Here is a 22,092-nt window from a genome sequence, read left to right as displayed (position 1 = left end):
CCCATGCTGTTTATCCTTTTAGTATGTGAAATATGTTCTAATTAAAGCCAGAGCCTAGAGATGTTATCACTGACCTACAGTGCCTAGTATGACCCACACAGCACCAGGGCTGTTGAGATCAACCAGGAGACATCTTGCTCGAAGTGGGAAGAGGGTCTTTACTCACTCAGGGGCTGCCTGACAGGACTTTAAACTAGGTGTGAAGAGGGATAATAGCATCAGACTTCTATGTGACAACGTGTGGGGTGACACAGCAGAGTTGGTGTGAGGGAGGGGGCTAGTACAGGCCTTCAGCCTGTGGCCCTGAAGCATGATGGGCACACAGCAGCACACCCAAAGTCTCACAGAGCTGAGGCAAGGGCTCCTGAGGTAGTAGCAGCCAACAGGGAAACATCAGGGAAAGACCTGCAGGAAATTAAGGAATGTTTCTCTCAAAAGGGGACACAGCCCAGCTGAACTGCCTCTACATTTACTCCACTACACCTTCTTACTCTATTAAATCTCTCTGTAAGCTACGTGCTCTGTGCAAGTTTTGTTTCTATTTGTCATGTTTTTGTATGAAACTAACAGGAGGTTTGTGTCAGGATAATAGAGATACGTAATTCTTGCCCATAGCTGGCTGGAGATGAAGAAGGTTGAAGGACAACCTTGCCCTGCACCCCAGCTTCTATTGGCTGCCTTCTCTGAACTCCTCAAATTAGGAGGAAACAATCCCCAGCAGCAGCATTTCACAACTTTTATTGCTGACAAAAGCCCAGGGACACCTTCCCCTGCAGCACAACAACACTTCCATGGGGTCCAGGTCTTGAGTGTTAGGGACATCCTGCCACAAAACCAGTCGATTTTAAGACATTTCCTACTATCTGTGTATAAATGTAGCAACTGCTTGAGCTAAAGCTTCTACCCCAGACAAGTTCTTTTACTGCAGAGCTCGGCCTTAAGTACCCACACTTCAAAGAGAAAAACATATATTAATTAAAACTCTTCAAAGAAATTAAGTTACTCACAATAAAAATTTAGCTTCAGGCACCACAAACCTACCTGAGATCCCAACGAGGTTCCACTACACCACAACTGTACACAAAGTGACACCTTCCCCCTAGCTCACACAAACAAGGGGAAGAGCAACAAGCATGCAGCAGGAAAACATCATTGAGCCACCTAACCAATGCTTACAGGTTAATTTTAAACACACAATTAGCTCTGAGGCTTTCAAACTAACCTCAGCTTGGAGTAGAACCAAACCAAATCAATTGTTAGAGACAAAATTATAAACCAGGAAGTTGGGGGTTTGGCAGTACTTGGTGGCAAATGATTTGCCATCCGGCGTTGGATCAGAGAAGGCAATTTCTTGGGTGCTCAGGTAGCAGCCATACATGAAGGTGCTCCTGGAAGAGAGAGAGAGAGAGAGAGAGAGAGAGAGGGAGAGGAGCCATCAGCACACCTCAACCAGCCCCTGCTTTGTCCAGAGATGAAGTAGGTGTCCTAAAACACCCTCTAGAATCCCAGAATTTCAGCATGGTGGGGGTTAGAAGAGACCTCTGGAGATGACCTAGTCCAAGTGCCCTGATAAAGCAGGGTCACCCATGGCAGGTTTGCCCAGGATCGTGTCCAGGTGGGTTTGGAACCTCTCCAGTGAAGGAGTATCCACAACCTCACTGGGCAGCCTGCTCCAGGGCTCTGGCACCCTCAAAGGAAAGAAGTTTTTTCTCATGTTCAGATGGAACCTCCTGGGTTCCAGTTTGTGCCTGCTGTCCCCTGTCCTGTCACTGCTACCACTGAAAAGAGCCTTGGCCCCATCCTCTTGCCCCGTGCCCTGTAGCTATTAACCAGCATTGAGAAAATCCCCTCTCAGTCTGCTCTCCAAGTCATGTGCTATTACAGTCTCTTGGTCCACCAAACTCCCCCTCAAGGCAACTCCATATTACAAGATGAGGGGAAGTTTCTAAGTATTCCTACAAGCTTGAAAAGTTTGGAATTTCCTGCCTGGAAAGACTTAACTGTTTGGGCCCAACAATCTGTCCAGTAAAAAGAAGAAATAAATAGAAATAGATTTTTTTTTTCTCCCTACAAGCAAAGTCTGCTTGGAAAATGCAGACCTCAGAGCTCTGTGTTCCTGTTAGACACAGCTTGGTCCATGCTGGTGTCACATTCTAAATACAAATTTGCTGACCTTTAAGGCCATCAAGACCCAAAGAATATAGAGGGACCCTCTGCTATGAAGTGGGGATTCCAGACTTGCTTGATGACACAAGTGTATCCCTTTCACACAGAATTAACCAGGTTGGAAGAGACCTCCAAGCTCATCGAGTCCAACTGATCACCCAACTAGACCATGGCACTAAGTGCCTCATCCAGCCTCTTCTTAAACACCTCCAGGGACATTGACCCCACCACCTCCCTGGGCAGCCCATTCCAATGAGCAATCTCTCTTTCTGGGAAGAACTTCTTTCTAAGCTCAAGCCTAAACTGCAGAGCTTGAGACTGTGTCCTCTTGTTCTGTGGCTGGTTGCCTGGGAGAAGAGACGAAACACTTCCCTCGTTTTTCGCTCCCAAGGATGAAGCTCAGCTGGGATCTTGGCTTTCTCAGACCGCTCCCTACCTGACGATGTCCACCATGCGCCGGGCGATGCCCTTCCCCCGCCGTGGGCCCAAGACCCAGATCCTGCTGATGCCACAGACAGCTGGTTCTGGCTCCGTGGAGCAGCGCCAAGCCCGCTGCTGCTGCTGCTGCAGGTCCTCCAGCTGAGGGGACAACGGTACTGCTCCTGACTCCGACAGCACCCGGAAAGCCTGTGGAGATGAGAGGCATCAAAGTGATTCTTCCAAATGGGACACAGAACCATGGGACCTCCACCTGCTCCCAGCCTTGTCCTTGGCTCCCTTACCAGAACACAGCAGCACCCAAACACCACCCAAAGCAACTATGCAAGTCAGCTGACTCTTGCCAGCAACATCTCACCTTGACAGCCCTCTTAGCAGGGCCTGTTGTGACGGGACAAGGGCTGATGGTTTTAAACTAAAAGAGGAGAGATTCAGACTAGAGAGAAGGAAGAAATTGTTCACACTGAGGGCAATGAACACTGGCCTAAGCTACCCAGAGAGGTGGTCAATGCTCCATCCCAGTCCAGGTGGGACTGGGCTTTGAGCAACCTGATCTAATTGAAGATGTCCCTGCTCACTGCAGAGGGGTTGGGCTAAAAGACCTTTATGATGTCTTCCTACCAAAACCACGCTGTGATTCAATGACTCGTTCTATGACAAAACCAGAAGCTTTCCTTTAATTTCTTTTTTGTTTTGCCTTTTTTTTTTTTTTTTTGAGTGTGTTGTTTTTTTTTTCCTTACAGAATCCCAGCGTGGTGCACGGTCAGGGTTAAAAGTATTCTCTGGGGATCATCTATTTCAAACCCCCTGCTAATGCAGGGCCACCCAGAGCAGGCTGCCCCAGATTGTGCTGAAGCAGTTTTGGAACCTCTCAAGAGGAGGCTCCACAAGCTGTCTGGGCAGCCTGGTCCAGGGCTCCAGAACCCTCACAAGAAACAAATTTTGACTTATCTTCAGGTAGAACCTCCTGGGCTCCAGTTTTAGCTCTTTGGCTCTTGTCCTGTAACTGGCACCACTGAAAAGTGTTTGGCCCCATCCTCCTGACATCCACCCTTTAGCTATTGATCAACATTAATGAGATCCCCTCTCAGTCTTCTCTTCTCCAGACTAAACAGCTCCAGGTCCTTCAGCCTTCCCTTCTTGTCACAGAGGTGCTCCAGTCTCCTAAGCATCTTTGTAGCCTCCTCTGGACTTTATCCACTAGTTCCTTGTCTGTCTTGAACTGGGGAGCCCAGAATTGGACCCAGAATCCCAGAAGTGGCTTCCTTTTGGCAGAGTAGAGGGGAAGGAGAACTTCCCTCAACCTGCTGGCCACACTCTTCTTAACAAACCCAGTGACACCATTGGCCGCCTTGGCTACATTCGTGGGCTCATGGCCAACTTGTTGTCCACCAGCACCTGCAGATCTTTCTCTGCAGAGCTGCTTTCCAGCAGATCAATTTCTCCCCAGATGCAGGACCCTACAATTGCACTTGCTGAACCTCATGAGGTTCCCCTTTGCTCAGATCTCCAGCCTGTCCTTTTCTGGTTGTATTTCCTTAGCTTCACTTTGATCCTTCTGTGCTGAGCCAGGAGTTCTGTCCAACAGCCTCCATTTTTTACCTCTGATTTCAACCCCTCCCACACAGTCTGTAACACACCTGCTTGATCTGTTCAGCCACTAAGCACCCAACAATCATCTTCTCATTGGACACAAACAGGTATATTTTTGCCCTGGCTGGGCAGCTCAGAGGAACTTGCTTGAATCCCAGTTCGTTATCCACAATTTCTCGCACATCTTCTGCCTAAGGATACAAGATCAGAGAGTGTTGTGTGAGGAACCATGACCCAAAGTTCTTCAACTCTGTTGTGAAACTCATCCAGAAAAGTGACTTTTCTCCCCACATAATCCTCTATTTTCACTAGATCAGGCTCTAGCTGTGCAGAGAACATTCAAAACCAGGTCTTCACCCATGGTGCTTAGGGACATGGTTTAGTGTTGACCCTTCAGGACTGGGTCAAAAGTTGGACTGGATGATCTTTGAGGTCTCTTCCAAGCAGATATATTCTGTAGTCCTGTCTTCACCCCCCTAACACCTTCTCCTCCTGCCTCACCCCAGTCCTTGGGGCAGAAAGGAGTAGGTTATGATGGTCATGTTAAAACAAGAGCTTCAGCACAAGGAGCAGGGTTAGGATGTGTCAGGTGGCTGTCTGCAGCAACCCAGATTATGCCACAAGCCCACTCAACTCTCCCGTCCACCCCACACACTGGTGAATGGTGCATGACCACACACTGAGGTAGTTCTGGGAGCTGTGCCAGCAGAAAGCTGATCTACAACCTCACCTCCAAAATAAACAAACACAAACCTTCTTGATGGCGTATTTTGGGTCACTTGGAAGAATCAACACAATTTTCCCATCCCAGAACTCAGCCACAACACGTTCTTTCTTCCAACCCTGCCACGAAAGGGGGAAAAAAAAAAAACCCAAACAAGCAAGGAGTTAGTGGCTTAGCAAGAGAGTGAAAGCAATACAGCACAGACCCTGGCAGATGGAGCTGTAATCTGAACCGGTCCATCTTTCAGGAATTAAGTCACATTCATCACATTGATGAAGCTGGACAGTTGCTGGAACTGCCCAACTGACCCTTTAACCTCCCCTCTGGATGACAAAGCCTGGCCTGAAGTCATCTCAACCATCCCTGAGTATCACACATCTCCTCCCCTCATGTTCTTGAGCTGAGCTGCGAGTGCAGCCACCTCCTCACCACGTATCTGAGTGCCTCGAGGAACCTCTCGTGGTACTGGATGTGTTGGGCCTCATCTTCAGGGCTGGCAGCTGTGTAGATCATGCCACATGACTTGCAAATCACAGCACCAAAATGCTTCTGCCCGGCATCCTAGGGAGAAACAGAGCTCTGAGGCTGTCCAAAGCCATCTTCTGTTTAAAGGACAAAGTTGAGAACTGGGTCTAGTAACAATAATCAAAGATTTGAGCATTTGCTTTCATTTGGATTTGTGAAGAGGGGGTTGAGCTTTTATTTATTTGCAGAATATTCTGAATTATAAGAGGATCAAATTCTCTGTGGAATACAATCACAGAACTATGGAATGCTTCGGGTGGGAAGGGACCTTTAAAGGTCACCTAGTCCAATACCCTTGCAGTCAGCAGGGACATGTTCAACTGGATCAGATTGCTCAGAGCCCCATCCAAACTGACCTGGAATGTTTCCTCTCTGGGCAGTCTGGGCCAGTGCCTCACCATCCTCAGTGAAAACAATTTCTTCCTTACACCTAGTCTTAATCTACCTTTTATTTTCAGTTTAAAGACCTGCTTCAAAAGGTCCACATCTCTCCTGTGCTGAGAAATCAACACATTATTTGGAACAAGGCTTGAAATGGATCAGCAACACTCTCATGGAGGAAACAATGTAAAAGACCACCACATAAGAAAAAGACACCAAAAAAAGGTAAATTCTGCACAGCCTTCATCAGTTATCTAAAAATAAGCTTATTTTTAGCTCTGACAGTACATAGGGAAGGGGAAGAGTATGAACCAAATGCCAGCTGTGCAGGCAAACAGCAGATTGTTCTTTAAGCAGTGAGGTGAAGCAGAGACTGGTTTGTTCAGGAGGACTCTTATCTCCTTGTGCTGGCTGGTTGCCTTTTCCCAACTCCCAGTTTGAGCTCCCCCCACTCACATCACATCACATCACCTACAGTTTGTCCCTCTTAGGGGATAGGGTTCTGGCTGTGCCATGCCAGGCACATCAGTGCTTGCGGCTGCCCTGCCAGAGTGTTTATGGCAGCAATGACAGCCAAGGACACGCTGCTGCTTTCTTCTCAGCCAGGTTTCTCCCATCCACGGGGACCAGCTTTCAAAACATTCAAAAATGTGTATCTGTGAGGTCTCAAATTTGACAGAAATCATCCAAACGATTCCAAAGGTGCTTGAAAGGGCAAAGCAGGAAAACAGAATGATCACACCAGGCCTGTTCCCTCGGGAAAGAGGCTGGAAAACGTCTGCGTGTCACTAAGTGAGAACAAATGGGTTACTGAAACCTTACTCATCGCTGAGGGTGTGTTTGCTGGAAATCCACTCATGTGATGGCTACGTGACACACCAGCCTCACTGACACCATCTGGCCACCTCCTGCTCCAAAACGCTCCAAGCAAAGTTCCCCAGGGCTCAGTGTTTGGGCCTGTCCCCTTTAATGTCTTTATCGATGATCTGGACATGCGCAACCTCGGTATGTTTGCAGATGACACCAAGTCGGGTGGCAGTGTTGATCTGCTGGAGGGTAGGGAGTGATCTACAGAGGGATGTGGCCAGGCTGAGGCCAATGGGATGAGGTTCAACAAGGCCAAGTGCCACGTCCTGCGCTTGGGTCACAACAATGCCCTGCAATGCTTCAGGCTTCGGGAAGTGGCCAGAAACTGCTTGGCATAAAAGGACCTGGGAGTCAAAGCTGTCTGAAGATGAACCAGCAGTGTGCCCAGGTCGCCAAAGAAGCCAAAAGCATCCTGGCTTCTATCAGCAATAGTGTGGCCAGCAGGGCTAGACCAGAACTTGTCCCTCTGTGCTCAGTACTTGTTAGGCTGCATCACGAATCCTGTGTTAAGTTTTGGGCTCCTCACTCCAAGAAGGACATTGAGGGGCTGGAGCAGATCAAGAGAAGGGCTATGAAATTGGTGAAGGGTCAAGAGCACAAGTCTTGTGAGGAGTGGGCGAGGGACTTCCAGTTGTTTAGCCTGGAGAAAAGGAGGCTGAGGGGAGACCTTGCTGCCTACAAGTCCCTGAAAGGAAGCTGTAGTGAGGTAGTTGTTGGCTTCTTCTCCCAAGGAACAAGCAACAGGACGAGAGTAAACAGCCCCAAGTTGTGCCAGGGGAAGTTTAGGTTGGACATGAGGAACAGTTTCTCCCCCAAAAGGGTTGATCAAGCCCTAGAGCAGGCTGCCCAGGGAAGTGGTGGAGGCACCATCCCCTAAGGGTTTTAAAAGCTGTGTAGATGTGCTGCTGAGGAGCATGATTTAGTGGTGACCTGTCAGTGCTGGATTCATGGTTGGACTTGATGACCTTAAAGGTCTTTCTGCATCTAAACCATTCTATGATTCTATAAAACCAGCACTCCACACTGAAGGACAACAGCAGGAAGGCAGATGTGGAGTCACTGGAGAGGGACCAACTCATTAGCAGAGGGAGCTCCACTGAGGCTCAGCTCTTGGGTGCACGTTCCTGCTCCCAAGCTGCCCTGGCTGACATCTGCCGTTGTGGTCGCAGTGCTGTGCAGGCCAGGAAGCCATGGGAAAGGAACATGATCCAGCCAAACCCACTCCTATAGCATCTATGCAGGCTTGGCTGAGCTTCCTCTGAGTTGGTTTTTTTAATATCATGTTCCATAAATCTCTTTTGAATATTAAAACCTAATAAAGTGTTAGTCTCAAGGAGACCATCTCAATGAATTTCACAGCTACTATCCTGTCCTCATCTAGTGCTGAACAGATTCATGACTGCCCTGTTCTGGTCATCACAGTGTGGTTGGTTTGAGGTTTCCACCTAAGGAAGTCCACTTCTTGGTTAACCTCAAGCCATGTTTCTTGTTTCCCCAGCTGCAAGCCACCCAGCATGCCCCAGGGGAAACCTTACAATGATCATCTGATCTCGGGAGCGCTTGCAGAGCGCTTTGGTCTTCTTGCTCTTCTGTGAGGTCTGAGGTGCTTTTGCAGGAGGGCTGGACCCAAAGGGACAAGTTGGTTCATCCAGGGTAGCCTGTGGCCTGAAAAACAAAAGAAATCAGAGAGATGAAAGTGAGTGGCTGCAGACAAAAGTTAACATGTTAAGTACTAGTGACTCTGAGGACAGAATACCCCAAACTAAGCCATGTCTGCTGTGGTGGCAGCTTCCCTGAGGGAGGGAGAGAAGGAAAGCCACAATTGCATCAGAAGTAAAACAACTCTTGATTAAACACCCCTTCCCAAGTCATCTCATTTCCAAGAATCTGGAAATTCAGCAGCTGAGAAGCAGAAGGCCAAGACCATGAACTATGGAAACTATAGGTAAAGAAAGAGGTGCCCTAGATCAGCACTTCCTCCTCAACCTGCTGCTGAAATGGATTTAGACATCCAAAACACTCCTGCGCAGATTCAAGCTGCTCAGCTCCAGCAATCCTGCACTTGAGTCTAACTGGGATCCAAACAGACCCCAAGTCTGACCTAAACAGGTCCCACAGACACACTCTGAACTTCAATGGCGTGTGAAAACACAGCTATGACCACTCCCCAAAAACATGTCTACCCTTCAATGGGCTGAGAAGAACGGTGGGTTTGCGAATTCCCAAGTGGGTCAAAGGATTCAGAGATGAACTCGGGGAGATGTGGCTGTGAACATCTGAGAAGGGGAGCATGGCTGGTTGTGTGACCAGGCTGTGGCCCACAATACCACAGCTTGGTGTGACCTGCTCATGGATCCATGTTAGGCTCCAAGACAGTGTAGTAAGTGGTGTGACATGAGGATAAGGGTTACAGAATCCTAGCATGGTGGAGCTGGAAGCCACCTCTGGAGATCATCTAGTCTGTCCCCCTGAGCAGGTTGCCCATTTGGGTTTGGAATCTCTCCAGAGAAGGAGACTCCACAAAAGCTCTGGGCAGCCTCATTCATGGCACCAGCACCCTCACAGGAAAGAAGTTTTCCCCTCATATTCAGATGCAACCTCCTGGGTTCCAGTTTGTGCCCATTTCTCCTTGTCCTGTCACTGAGCATCACTGAACAGAGTCTGGCCCCATCCTCTTCACAGCTGCCCTTTAGATATTGATCAGAACTGAGAAGAATCCCTGCCTCAGTTTGCTCTTCTTCAGGCTAAACAGCCCCAGACCTCTCAGCCTTTTCTCAGAGAGATACTTCAGTCCCCTCACCATCTTTGTAGCCTCCATTGAACTCTCCCCAATAGTTCCTCGTCTGCCTTGAACTGGGAAACCCAAAACTGGCACACAGTATTCTGGATGTGGCCCCCCAAAGGCAGAGTACAAGGGGAGAACCTCACTTAACCTGCTGTCCACACTCTTTTAAAGACACCCCAGGAGACCATTGGCATTCTTGGCTATGAGGGCACATTGTTGGCTCATGGAGCACTTGTGATCCATGAGCACTCCTCGGTGGTTCTTTGCAGATCATCCCCCGGTACTCGGCACTACTGATGCTGCACCCCAGGATCAGTTTTGGGCCAGTCACTCCAAGAAGGACATTAAATTGCTGTAGCAGGTCAGTAAAAGGACAACAAAACTAAGAGAGCCAATGGGATGTATCAAGAAAGGTGTGTCCAGCAGGGCTAGGGAAGTTCTTCTACCTCTCTACTCTGCCCTGCTGAGACCCCACCTGCAATACTGTGTCCAGTTTGGGGCTCCCCAGTTCAAGAGAGAGAACTGCTGGAGGGAATCCAAGGGAGAGCCACGAGGATGATTAGGGGAGTTGAGATCTCCCCTATGAAGAGAGACTGAGAGCCCTGGGGCTGTTTAGTCTGGAGAAGACTGAGAGGGGATCTGATCAATGTCTATAAATATCTGAGGGGTGGGTGTCAGGAGGAGGGGGACAGGCTCTTTTCAGTGGTTCACAGTGATAGGACAAGGAACAATGGGTTCAAACTGGAACATAGAAGATTTCAGCTCAACATGAGGAGAAACTACAGTGAGGGTGACAGAGCACTGGAACAGGCTGCCCAGGGGGGTTGTGGAGTCTCCTTCTCTGGAGAGTTTCAAAACCCACCTGGATGCATTCCTGTGTGGACTACCCTGAATGATCCTGCTCTGGCAGGGGGGTTGGACCTGATGATCTCTTGAGGTCCCTTCCAACCTCTGATATACTGTAAACTAGTGAAGGCTCTAGAGCCCAAGCCTTGTGAGAAGTGGCTGAGGGAACTGGGGTTGTTTAGACTGGAGAAAAGAAGGCTCAGGCAAGACCTTCTCACTGTCTCCAACTCCCTGAAAGGATGATGGAATGACATATGGGTTGGTCTCTTCTCACTAAGAACAAATGATAGGGCAAGAAGAAATGCCCTTAAGTTGTGCCAGGGAAGATTTAGGTTGGACATGAGGAACAATTTCTTCCCCAAAAGGGTTGTCAAGCCCTGGAACAGGCTGCCCAGGCATGTGGTGGGTCACCATCCCTGAAGGGATTTAAATGCCATATAGATGTGCTGCTGAGGGACATGGCTTAGTGATGACCTAGCAGTGCTGGGTTAATGGTTGCACTGGATGATCTTAAAGGCCTCTTCTATCCAGAACCATTCCATGGTTCTATATGAATGTCTCAGTTTACAGGGTGGGTTTCAGGCACAGAGGAACACATTGTGAGGGGCATTAACAACTGCATTTTTTCCTCTCCCACCTTTAGAGCTCTGTGTGTGTGGTGGCACTTCTTAAACCATCTTAAAAGTGGAAATTTGCAACAACTGTGCAGTGAACCTTAACATGGAACTAATTTAGAGATACACCAAAGAGTTTTATAGCTTTGGATACCAAAGAGAATTTCCAAAGCAGAGACTTCTTGTAGGAAAAGCTTGTGCTCATCAGCTTCCCAAGGGACCACTACAAATCCAAGACTGATGCTCAGCTAATCACAAACACCAGGATTTCCACATATTCCAGAGCTCCACTTGCACCACGGAAGATATTTGAAAAGCCACATGGGGATGGAAAGCAAATATCACAATCAGCTGCCTTTCAACACTTCTGTGGCTGAGGCCTACAGTAGCACAACAAGGCCTGGAAGGTTTATTTTGGCTCTTCGAGGAGCAAATTTCAGCATTTTCTTTTCTTTTCAATGTCCACAATAACAATAAAGCCATTCTGAGCCCAGTTTAACAAAACGTTGATTCAAGATGGGAGATGAATTTGTAATTCGGGTTCTTGCACAGAACATGAAGTCTTTCTCCATTAGGCCTACAAGCACTGCAGAATACTACTTGAAGCTAACCAAGAAGCAGAGGCACCAGGGAGTAGAACTACAGCTTATTAGTAGAGTCTCAGTGCCTGGAGGTCTCCAGTGCAGATATAAACATGCATTGGGTATGCACACCACTGATTAGACCCTGCTGAGAGACAGTAGAGCCTCTTTGCTCAAAAATTCATAGACTTGTGGAATCATTTTGGGTAGAAGAGACCTTTAAGCTAATTGAGTCCAGATGTTTACCCAGCAATGGCAGGTCACCACTAAACCATGTCTCTCAGCACCACAGCTGCACAGTTTTTCAGTCCTTCCAGGGATGAGGACTCCACCACTGCCCTGAGCAGCCTGCTCTAGGCCTTAACAACCCTTTTGTGGAAAAAAATTGTTCCTCAAGTCCAACCTAAACCTCCTCTGGTGCAACTTGAGGCCATTTCCTCTCATGCCATTGCTTGTTCCTTGGAAGAAGAGACCAATCCCTACCCCACTCCAACCTCCTCTCAGGGACATTTGGAGTGAGAAGGTCTCCCTTCAGCTTCCTTTCTTCCAGGCTAAACAACCACAGCTCCCTCAGCTGCTCCTCACAAGACTTATGCTCTAGACCCTTCACCAGATTTGTTGCCCTTCTTTGGACATACTCCAGCACTTCAATGTCCTTCTTGGAGTTAGGGGCTCAAAACTGAACCCAGGAGTCAAGGTGCAGCCTCACCAGTGCAAAGAGCAGAGGGATGATCTCTGCCCTAGTCCTGTTGGCCACCCAATCACTAATCCCAGCCAGGATGCTGTTGGCCTTCCTGGCCACTTGAGCATGCTGTCAAGGGTCTCTGGCTGATGAGGGCTGCAGGTCCCTGATGAACACCCAGCACAAAGACTGAAAGTTAGTGCTTGTTGTGGACACTCCAGGCACAGAGGTAGAGAATGCACAGAAGTAATATAAATACATAAAAACCTCTGCAGAGGGCCTAAACAAGTCTGAGCCATTCTTAGTGAAGAATCTATCCTTCAACAGTCCCCCTTGCTCTAATGATTTGATCATCAGCAAGAGTTAAGCCCCATCCATGGAAGTTTTTAAGGCCAGGCTCGGTGGGGCTCTAAGCAACCTGATCTAGCATGAGGTGTCCCTGCCCATGGCAGGGGGTTGGAAATAGATGATCCTTGAGGTCCCTTCCAGCCCTGACAATTCTATGATTCTAAAACCATTAGCTCCTTTTTAATTGAAAAAGGAAAGCCCATCAGCTCAAGGACAGGTAAAAAAAAAAATCACCAATAAGAGGCTAAGGGCAGACCTTCTTACCATGTAGGTACAGTGGTGAAGGACATGGTTTAGTGGTGACCTGACAGGTGTAGACACCTCCAGTTTTTCTAACAGAAGCTGCTACCAGATTTCTATTCAGTTAAGGGTTCTTAGCATCACTCTTGTGTTTTCTTGGACCAGCAATAACGTGGCCAGCAGAACTAGGACAGGGATTGTCCCCCTCTACTGGGCACTGCTGAGGCTGCACCTTGAATCCTGGGTTCGGTTTCAGCTCCCTCTCTCCAACGACATTGAGGTGTTGAAATGTGTCCAGAGTAGGGCAACAAAGCTGGTGCAGGGTCTAGAGCACAAACCTTGTGAGGAGAGGCTGAAGGAACCGGGCTTGTTTAGCCTGGAGTAAAGGAGGCTTGGGGAAAATCTCCTCACTCTCTCCAACTCTCTAAAGGGAGCAATGTGGGGGATTGGTCTTTTCTCCCAATGACCAAGCAATAGGACAAAGGAAAATGGCCTCAAGTTGTGCCAGAGGTGGGTTTGGTTGGACATGAAGAACAATTTCTTCCCCAGAAGAGTTATCAAGTTCTTGAGCAGGCTGCCCATGGCAGTGGTGGAGTCCTCATGCCTGGAGGGATTTAAAAGCCTCATAGATGTGATGCTGCAGGACATGATCTGGCAGTGCTGGGTTAACAGTTGGAGTTCATGATCTTAAAGGTCTCTTCCCACCAAAACCATTCTATCATTCTATGATTTTACAGTAAGGAAATAATTGTTGCCTCCTTCACATGCTGGAAATGTCCTGGACCAACATAAATCTAACTCTTCTTCTTCTCTTTAAATGAAAAAGAATCTATAAACACATCCAAACCAACCTCCTGCTCCCCAACCATACAAAGATGAGAAAGCCAAGCTGTTAGATTGGGAACTAACAATTCTGGAGCTCTGATCCTTCTTGGAGAGCAAAGATCAACCTACCTTTTCTTGCTGGCACTGAATATCGGGTAGGTAACAGCATTTGGAGGAGGTGCTGGAAAAGAGGAGAGAAGTTATTGTGGTTTGAGATACTTTTTAACTGCAGAACACGTTGATACAGAGAAGCAAAAATTCAAACACAAACGAGGCCTCAAAAAGATCCACATGGAACTTGGAGAAGAGCTTTAACAGTGCTGGGAAGCTGTTGATGCTAAAAGATATAAAAGTTATGTCCATGAGTCTCATCCAGCCATCATTAGCTTTGACTGAAGTTGATTACTGATATTGAAGTGTTATTGATCAGGTTATCTGGTCCCTTCCTCTCTCACACTGGAATTATGAAGCCAAAATTTCTGCTGCAGTGGTGTAATGTTTCCTTGGCTAGTGGAGGGAAGGAGGTAGTAGCAAAGTGGGGGTTGGTCTCTTCACCAAAGTAGCAAGTGACAGGACAAGAGGAAACAGCCTCAAGTTGTGCCAGGGGAAGTTTAGGTTGGACACGAGGAACAATTTCTTCCCCAGAAGGGTTTATCAAGCTCTTGAGCAGCCTGCCCATGGCAGTGGTGGAGTCCCCATGTCTGGAGGGATTTAAAAGCCTCGTAAATGGGATGCTGAGGGACATGGTTTAGTGGTGACCTGGGTTAAATGTTGGACTTGATGCATAGAGGGGATTGGAAAGAACCTCTGAAGAAAATCTAGTCCAACCTCTGTGCTAAAGCATGGTGACCCAGAGCAGGTTGCCCTCCAAGTTCAGATGGAAACTCCTGGGATTCTGTGAGAGAAGTCAGACACCAGGATCAAAACAAAGTGCACACTGCTGAAAAACTAAACCAGATTCCTCAGCATTTCCATCACATGTGTCCAACTTATTAAAACACTGAAAAACAGAATGAGGTGGGAATTCATCAGTTGATCCTGCTGGGGAAAAACAGGTAACCCAAGAGATTTTCCAAAGCAATTTCCACCTCATTTTCCTACAGCACCAAAAGTCATTGTCCAGGAGTGGTGTAATCCATTTTACCTTGCTTGTCCATGTCACATGGAGACTGGCTTGAAAGGATGATGCAATCATCTGACTCACAGGTTGTAGAAGAGTTGATGTCATCTGCATCCTGCAAATTAAGACAGTTTTTTTTAGGGCAAATACAACAGTTTCTATTCCAGAAAGTTATCAGACAGCAGCTACAGAATCACAGTTCGAGTGATCAGCACAATAAGCATTAAGTGACAGGGTCAGGTGTTACACACAGTTGTACTGTCAGTGACAAAACATGGGTCAAAACTGGGTCAAGTATTGTTCAACAACTTTATCAATGACCTGGGTGAAAGGACAGAGTAGACCCTCAGCCGTTTTGCTGATGGTACCAAACTGGAAGAAGTGACTGAAACACCATCAGAATGTTCATCAATACCTGGACAGGCTGGAGATTTGGGCAGAGGGGAATCTCAGGAAGTTCAACAAGTTTAGAATCCTGAACCTGGGGAGGAATAACCCCCTGCACCAGCACAGGTTAGGGGTTGACCTGCTGGAAAGCAGCTCTGTGAAGAACCTGGGAAAGCTGGGTGGGCAAGTTCCTTATGAGCAAACCAGCAACATGCCCTCATGGCCAAGAAGGCAAACAATCTCCTAGGGTGCATTAAGAAGCATGTGGCCAGCAGGTCAAGGGAGGTTCTCCTCCCCCTCTGCTCTGTCCTGGGGAGGCCACATCTGGAGCGCTGTGTCCAGATCCAGGCTCCCCAGTTCAAGAGGGACAGGGAACTACTAGAGAGAGTCAAGCAGAGGCTATCAGTATGCTGAGGGGTCTGGGGCACCTCTCTGAGAATGAAAGGCTGAGAGACCTAGGGATATTTAGTCTAGATAAGAGCAGGCTGAGAGGGTTCTCAGTGCTCATCAGTATCGAAAGGGAGAGGTCAAGAGGATTTGCCCAGACTCTTTTCAGAGGTGCCCAGCAACAGGAGAAGGGGCAGTGGGGCACAAACTGGAACCAGGGAGGTTCCCACTGAACATGAGGAGAAACTCACATTCCTGACTTGGTTGTCAGTATGTTTTTACAGTGTAGCATTAATAAACCACAAAAGTCACCCTGGGCAGTCTAATCTTGCACCCACAGTGAAAAAAAAAATCCAAAAAAACAACAAAGCCAACTCAAAAGCATTTGATTCTGCTGTGATGGTGAGGTTTTTGTGTTGGCAAAATATTTCCCAGGGAGTGCTGAAAAAGGGAATTTGGTGACTTCATTGCTGTGAAGTGGATACAGACTAAGCTTGGCCTTGATAGATGTTTGGGTTCTGCTGCAGCTGGTGGTTTTGCCTGGTGACTGTGCTGGTGGGAAGGGAAATAACAACACTGTCGGGTACAAAAAGAGCTGAGTTCAAGGGGGGGAAAAATGGTTTGGGATACATTCCTTTCTACAGGACGTTTGGGACAGGCTTCCAAAAGCAGTGAAGATGCTCAGTGGTAGTCAGAGAATGTGGGAGAGTCCCAGGTCTTCCCTGGAGACTTTCAAAACCCACCTGAATGTGTTCTTGTGTGGCCTGACCTAGGTGCTTTGGTTGGAGGGTTGGACTAGTTAATCTCTAGAGATCCCTTCCAACCCCTAACATTCTGTGATTCTATGATCCTTGCTGCCTGGGAGAAAGGAGCTGCCAAATGAGCAGAGATAGAAAATAATCATTAAAAGATAACCCCAGAGCAGCTTAAATCTGTTCAAATCATAGCAGAGGCTGCACCAGAAAGAGACATTTTGTGACCCAGGACAAATGGCTAAACAAAGACATTCTAGAAACAATTTTACTTCACTGGCTGACAAGCAAATGACTGATGCAACAAAGAAAGCTTTAAGGAGCACAGCAGCAGTTATGGAAAGGCAGCACCATCTTCCAGCTTGGAGTATGTCATATTTTTAGACAGTTATCTAACAAGGCAGCTCAGGACCTCCCACAGAATGTAGGATGTGGTCATGACCTCCACAAAACTCAGCAAGGTCATTTGGAATGTTGATTAAAACAGGAGGGAAAATAAAAGGACATTTCAAAGTTTCGGTTTCAGCTTGGCCCTTTAGTAAGGAAATAAAATGATTTCCACCATCAGAGATGGAGCATTTCATAGAATCACACAATTGCTTTGGTTGGAAGAGGTCTTTGAAATCATTGAGTCCAGCAACACCACATCCACATCTTTCCAGGGATGGAGACTCCACCACTTTCCTGGGCAGCCTTTTACAGGCCTCTATAACCCTTTCCATGAAGAAATTCTTCCTCATGCCAAACCTAAACTCTCCCTGGTGCAACTTAAAGCTGTTCCCTCTTGTCCTGTCGCTTGTTCCATGAGAGAAGAGACTAAAACCCAACTCGTTCCAGCTTCCTCTTGTTAGGTCCGTTATCCCGTACTCGGGGCAGAGTAGAGAGAGAGAGACCCAAACACAAGTTAGCAGCAAGAGTTTAACACCAGCTAGCTGGGGTCCTAGACTCACCCCAAACAGGGGATCTTGGACCAGGACCCCAATAACAGGGTAAGTCAGGTTTTTATACTCTTTTAACAGTTTCTTAATACGGTATTCTTTCACTTGGTTCGCCTAGCGACTGCTCATCTCCTCCTGATTGGAGGGGTTGCTCTTTGTTGCCATGGAATATTTTGTTCCACCTTTTCACAGTTTTTCTAAGAAGCTCACCTAAAGTTGTTCTTGCCAGGTGTATCTTGCAATAACAGGATGTGGCTCCGACCGATGTTCATCAAAACAAAGCCTTTTAGACCTTTTAATCCTCACACTTTCAGGGAGTTGTAAAGACTAATAAAGTCTCCCCTGAGCCTCTTTTTCTCCAGACTAAACAACCCCAGGTCCCTCAGCTGCTTTTCACAAGACTTGTGCTCCAAAACCTTCAGCAGATTCATTGCCCTTCTCTGGACCCACTCCAGCACCAGAGTGAAGGGCCCAAACTGAACCCAGGCTCCAAGGTGCAGCCTCAAGCAGGGCCCACTACAGAGGAACAATCTCTGCCCTCAACCTGCTGGCCACACTATTGTTGATCAAAGCCAGGATGCTCTTGGCCTTTCTGAGCACCCTCACCACATCTCAGAGCTTGTGACAGGCAGGACGTGACAAGAACTTTCTGAACCTTCAAGGTTTATACCTTCACAAAGCAGGCATAAAGCTATGACAGTTTCCTAGCCAAAATCCACTAACACACCCCAACAAACACCCTGTGTCTGAGTAACTGGAGCATGTGTTAATTCCAGCAGCTCAGCACACTGTGTGGGCGTGACCCAGGTCCCCATAGCCCCTCTACTCACCGCATTCCCTGTAGCTGCAGGATGGGAAGGACAGAAGGGATCAGAAGTGCTCCCATTTTCCTGGGGAAAGTTTTTCCCTTCACTTTCCAAGTCTTCATCTTGGTTTGTGCACCTTGTCAAGCTCTCCCTGCTCTCATTTTCCAGTTTCTGAGGTGCAGATACATTCCTCAGTACATCACCCCCTTCAGGAATGTTGTTTCTATCAGCTGAATTAGGCTTTGCAGGTGGTGGTGGTGATCCAGGCTGATCTTTTTCTTGCAGAGGTTTGGGGAGACCTTGGAGAGACTTTGTGTCTACAGCTGGTTTTTTACTGTGAGATTTCTTCCTGGCAGTAAAAAAAGCTGCTCCCAACTGGAGTTTTAGGGCTGGTTTCACTGTCATGCTCAAGACTCTGAAGGGTGAATCCATCTTCTTTTTAATCAGGCAGCTCACATTCTCTTTCCCCATGCTGGGTTTTCCCACTGTGGTCTCTCCTTTTGCCTTAAGAGTTTTGGGGGCAGTTTTGCCATGGCTGGAGCTGGACAAGTGTTTGGTTGGTTTTGAGCTCACATTTCTGTTCCTGTTCATGTTCATCTTGCTGCCAGCTGGGAGATTTTCAACCCTCTTACCTAAAATGCAGTTCTCATTCAGTTCTTTCCTCTCCAGAGGAGTGAGATAGCGCTTCTCCTTGCTATAAAAAGTCCCTGTGGGCACAAAGTGCTTGTAGGAGGAAGCAGCCTTTGGGGATGATTTTGTCAAGGATTCCCTTTGTGAGTCTGTGTGAGCTCCAATTGCCTGAGGGGGTGAAATATCCAACCTCCTTGACAGTGGTGGCTTCACCACAACATCCTCATTTTCTTTCATCTCATCGCTGGAGCTTGATGACCATTTTATTTGAGAAGCAGACCTGTTATTTCTCAACATCTTGAGTGGAGATAGACCTTCTGCAGAGCCTGTTGCCCTTTTCTTCACAGGGGTCTCAAAAGCTAAGGGTGAGCTGTAAAAACAATTAGGGAGGAAAACATCACACACTGCTGAAAACTTTTCACTCATTATTTTACTGAAGTAGTAAGTCATATCACTTAATCTTCACTCAGCTTAGTTCCCTGCATTTGTATATACCCTGAAACAAATACAGATATCAAAATACATCAGAAAAATATCAAAAGGCCAAAGACTGTCTCACCATTCTCCACATATTAATGTTTCTGGAGAGCAAATCTATTTTCTTGCCTCAACTTGTTAAAACCAAAGTCACTCTATTTCCTGAATCCTCACTTCTGGCAAGATCAAGATCAGCCTGATTCATGATTGAAGAGAAAACAATATTTGCTTTGTTTCACGCCAATTCTAACCTGTGCCTCTAAAGAAGCTTGTGCATTCCTCATCCTCACATCCAAGGTTCAGAGAGCTGAGGGTAATCTCATACCGTTTTACAGCAGTTTCTGGAGGGCACATGCTGAAATTCAAAAATCCCAACATGATGAAAGTGGGAAGGGATCTCTAGAGATCATCTAGTCCAACCCCTCTGATAAAGCAGGGTCACCCACAGCAGGTTGACCAGAATGGTGTCCAGGTAGGTTCAGAATTTCTCCAGAGGAAGAGACTCTACAACCTCTGAGCAGCCTAGTCCAGGGCTCCAGCACTATAACAGCTTTTCTCATTTCTAACTCTGTTCTGTGCCAGAGACTGAAGTTCATTTTTTAGCATCAGCTTCCCTCTGTGTTAGATGAAACCTCTCAACATGCTCAGTACAATGAAAAATAAATCACTGCACGAACAATAAGCGTGGTCTGATGCTAACTGTGTCTCAGAACCATCTTGATTTTTTTTTTTCCCCCCCACTAAAAGATCTCAAAGATTTTAAACACTCATTTGATTCTATTTTATAAGGGAATAAACATCTCTCTGAGATGTGAGCATACCCATCGCTATCAGCAGAGCTGTGGCTCCTCTTCTGTGGAGTTACAGCTGCCATTTCTTCGCCACAGCGCCTAAAACACCACATCTTTAATGACTAGAAACAGACTTTTCAGTAAAAAAAACACAAAAAAACCTTAGTAAAAAAGGAAGAGGAAGTGTGAGACTGAGAAGAAAATATTGAATGACAGCAGTTTTAGGCATGATAGAGACAAGAGCACACAAAAAAAAAGTCATAGAATAGAACCAAATCATGGATTAAGTGGGGAAGAACCTCTAAGGGTCATCTAGTCCAAAACCCTTGCAGTAACCAGGGACATCAACTAGAGCAGGTTGCTCAGAGCCCCATCCAAACCACCCTGGAATGGTTCCAGGGATGGGGCAAGGTCTTACCACCTTCACAGTGAAGTTTCTCCCTTCTATCTAATCTGAACCTCTCCTCTTTTAGGTTAAAACCATCACCCCTTCTCCTGTCACAACAGGCTGTGCTAAAAAGTCTGTCCACAGCTTTCTGATAGGCCTCTGCAAGTACTGAAAGGTCACAATAAGGTTTCCCCACAGCCTTCTCTTCTCCAGGCTGAACAACCCCAACTCTCTTAGCCTGTCCTCACAGCAGAGGATCTCCAGACCTGACACCATCTCTGTGGCCTCCTCTGGAGCTGCTCCAAGAGGTCCATGTCTCTCCGGTGCTGAAGACCTCAGAACTGGACCTCTCACTGCAGGTGGGGGTCTAACCAGAGGGGAGCAAAGGGGCAGAATCCCCTCCCTCAACCTGCTGTCCACACTGCTTTGGATGAAGCCCAGGAGACACTTCATGTCCAGCTTTTAATCTTCTTGGTTAAAAGCATTTCTTTCACTCAGTTCTGGTCTTTCCAACTCACAACTGGAAGCCAAGAATAAGCAAATACCCTCTACCCAAGAAGACTAACAATAAATATTCATCCAACACTAGAAATAAAGATTTATTCCAGAAACTGCCAGCAGAGGGAAGTTTCTCCTAATTTCCCTGCATTTACATGATGTTGACTTGAGGAATCAGTGACTAGTGACAGCCCAGACCCAACAAGCTGTTCTAAAGACCAGGAATACCAAGGACAGAAGCAAATGATTCAGCCAGGAGCTGTGGGCTGTAGAAGTAGCTGCAGAGCCTCAGTGCAAAGTGGAACTTTGAGAGAGGGCAGGCAAAGCCTAGCCCCAGCTTAGAAACCCCACCACTCTGTATTGCATAAGACCTTCAGAGCACCCCACAAGCACCCTACTGGGGCATCAGCCCCTTACCCCAGCGTCCCCCTCCTACACCATAGGAGTTAACCTAAGCATGCCACATCCCCGTAAACACACTCCCCACATCTGACTTTGCACCAGGGCATGGCTCCCCGCTGTCCCCACCTCATTTGAACGTGAGGCCTAATGTCCCTCGGCACCTCACCAATCCCTCAGGTCACAGTCCCTAAGCTCTACGCCAGACCCCACACTGGCGGTTCAAAACCACCCAAGACTCCATCCCGCGTGTCCTGAGCCTCGACACGGCCACTGCTAGCCACCCTCGACACCGTTCTCCCCGGCCTGGTACGGTCCCAGTCCCCTAGGCCGAGCCACGACCCCTCACCTCAGCGCCGCCATCGCTCCCGCGCGTTCTAACCCGCGCGCTTTCTCCTGCCCGACTAGCCATCTTTTTTCCATTGGCCCGGCGCTGCGTCACTCACTTGTATTTCGTCAGCATTGGCGGCTTTGCTCCCGCCCTCCTCGTTATCCCACAATCGGATGCCAGAGCTCGCCACAACACCTCCCCCCCGAGAGACTCTGGCTCCGCGCTGCCGAGCGGGAATGCGCGGGTGCTGATGGGAGTTGGAGTCCGTGCGCGGGACAGCGAGAGGCTTAAGCAGGGAGGGATTTTGTACAGCAAAGACAAGAGAGAACTGAGAAATAACCTCAAAAGTTAACGGCTGGCTTTGACCCTCCGCTTCGAGAAATACCGGAGCGCTACCCCTTGAGAAGGTTGCTGAGGTCTGAGGTGGCCTATGAGGAGTCAGTGCCGCAGCAGCCTCGTGGACACCGCTAAAATTGCCCCGTAGCCCTCAGGTACAGCACTCACACCCCCTCAACATCCTCACGCACACTGAGCGGAGGAGCTCTGTCGATGCGCACAGGCCGGGCGGGCTAC

At 47.8% G+C, this 22,092-nt stretch overlaps 1 protein-coding gene across 1 annotated transcript; it reads right to left on the bottom strand.

The window, feature by feature from the left end:
• Positions 1-1,249: 1,249 nt before the first annotated feature.
• Positions 1,250-21,551, bottom strand: ESCO2 (establishment of sister chromatid cohesion N-acetyltransferase 2). The gene is made up of 10 exons (XM_054383372.1): positions 21,538-21,551; positions 18,030-19,005; positions 14,760-14,850; positions 13,745-13,796; positions 8,230-8,359; positions 5,351-5,482; positions 4,951-5,040; positions 4,245-4,388; positions 2,603-2,793; positions 1,250-1,388 (listed from the first exon to the last, which is right to left on the bottom strand). The coding sequence occupies exons 1-10, from the start codon at positions 21,549-21,551 to the stop codon at positions 1,250-1,252; spliced, it is 1,959 nt and encodes a 652-aa protein (XP_054239347.1).
• Between the last annotated feature and the right edge of the window lie 541 nt (positions 21,552-22,092).

This window comes from Indicator indicator, chromosome 9 (assembly GCF_027791375.1).
Source record: "Indicator indicator isolate 239-I01 chromosome 9, UM_Iind_1.1, whole genome shotgun sequence".
Classification (NCBI taxonomy): domain Eukaryota; kingdom Metazoa; phylum Chordata; class Aves; order Piciformes; family Indicatoridae; genus Indicator; species Indicator indicator.
The sequence above is the reverse complement of the archived record's forward strand: the minus strand, read 5'-3'. Positions and strand labels throughout refer to the sequence as shown.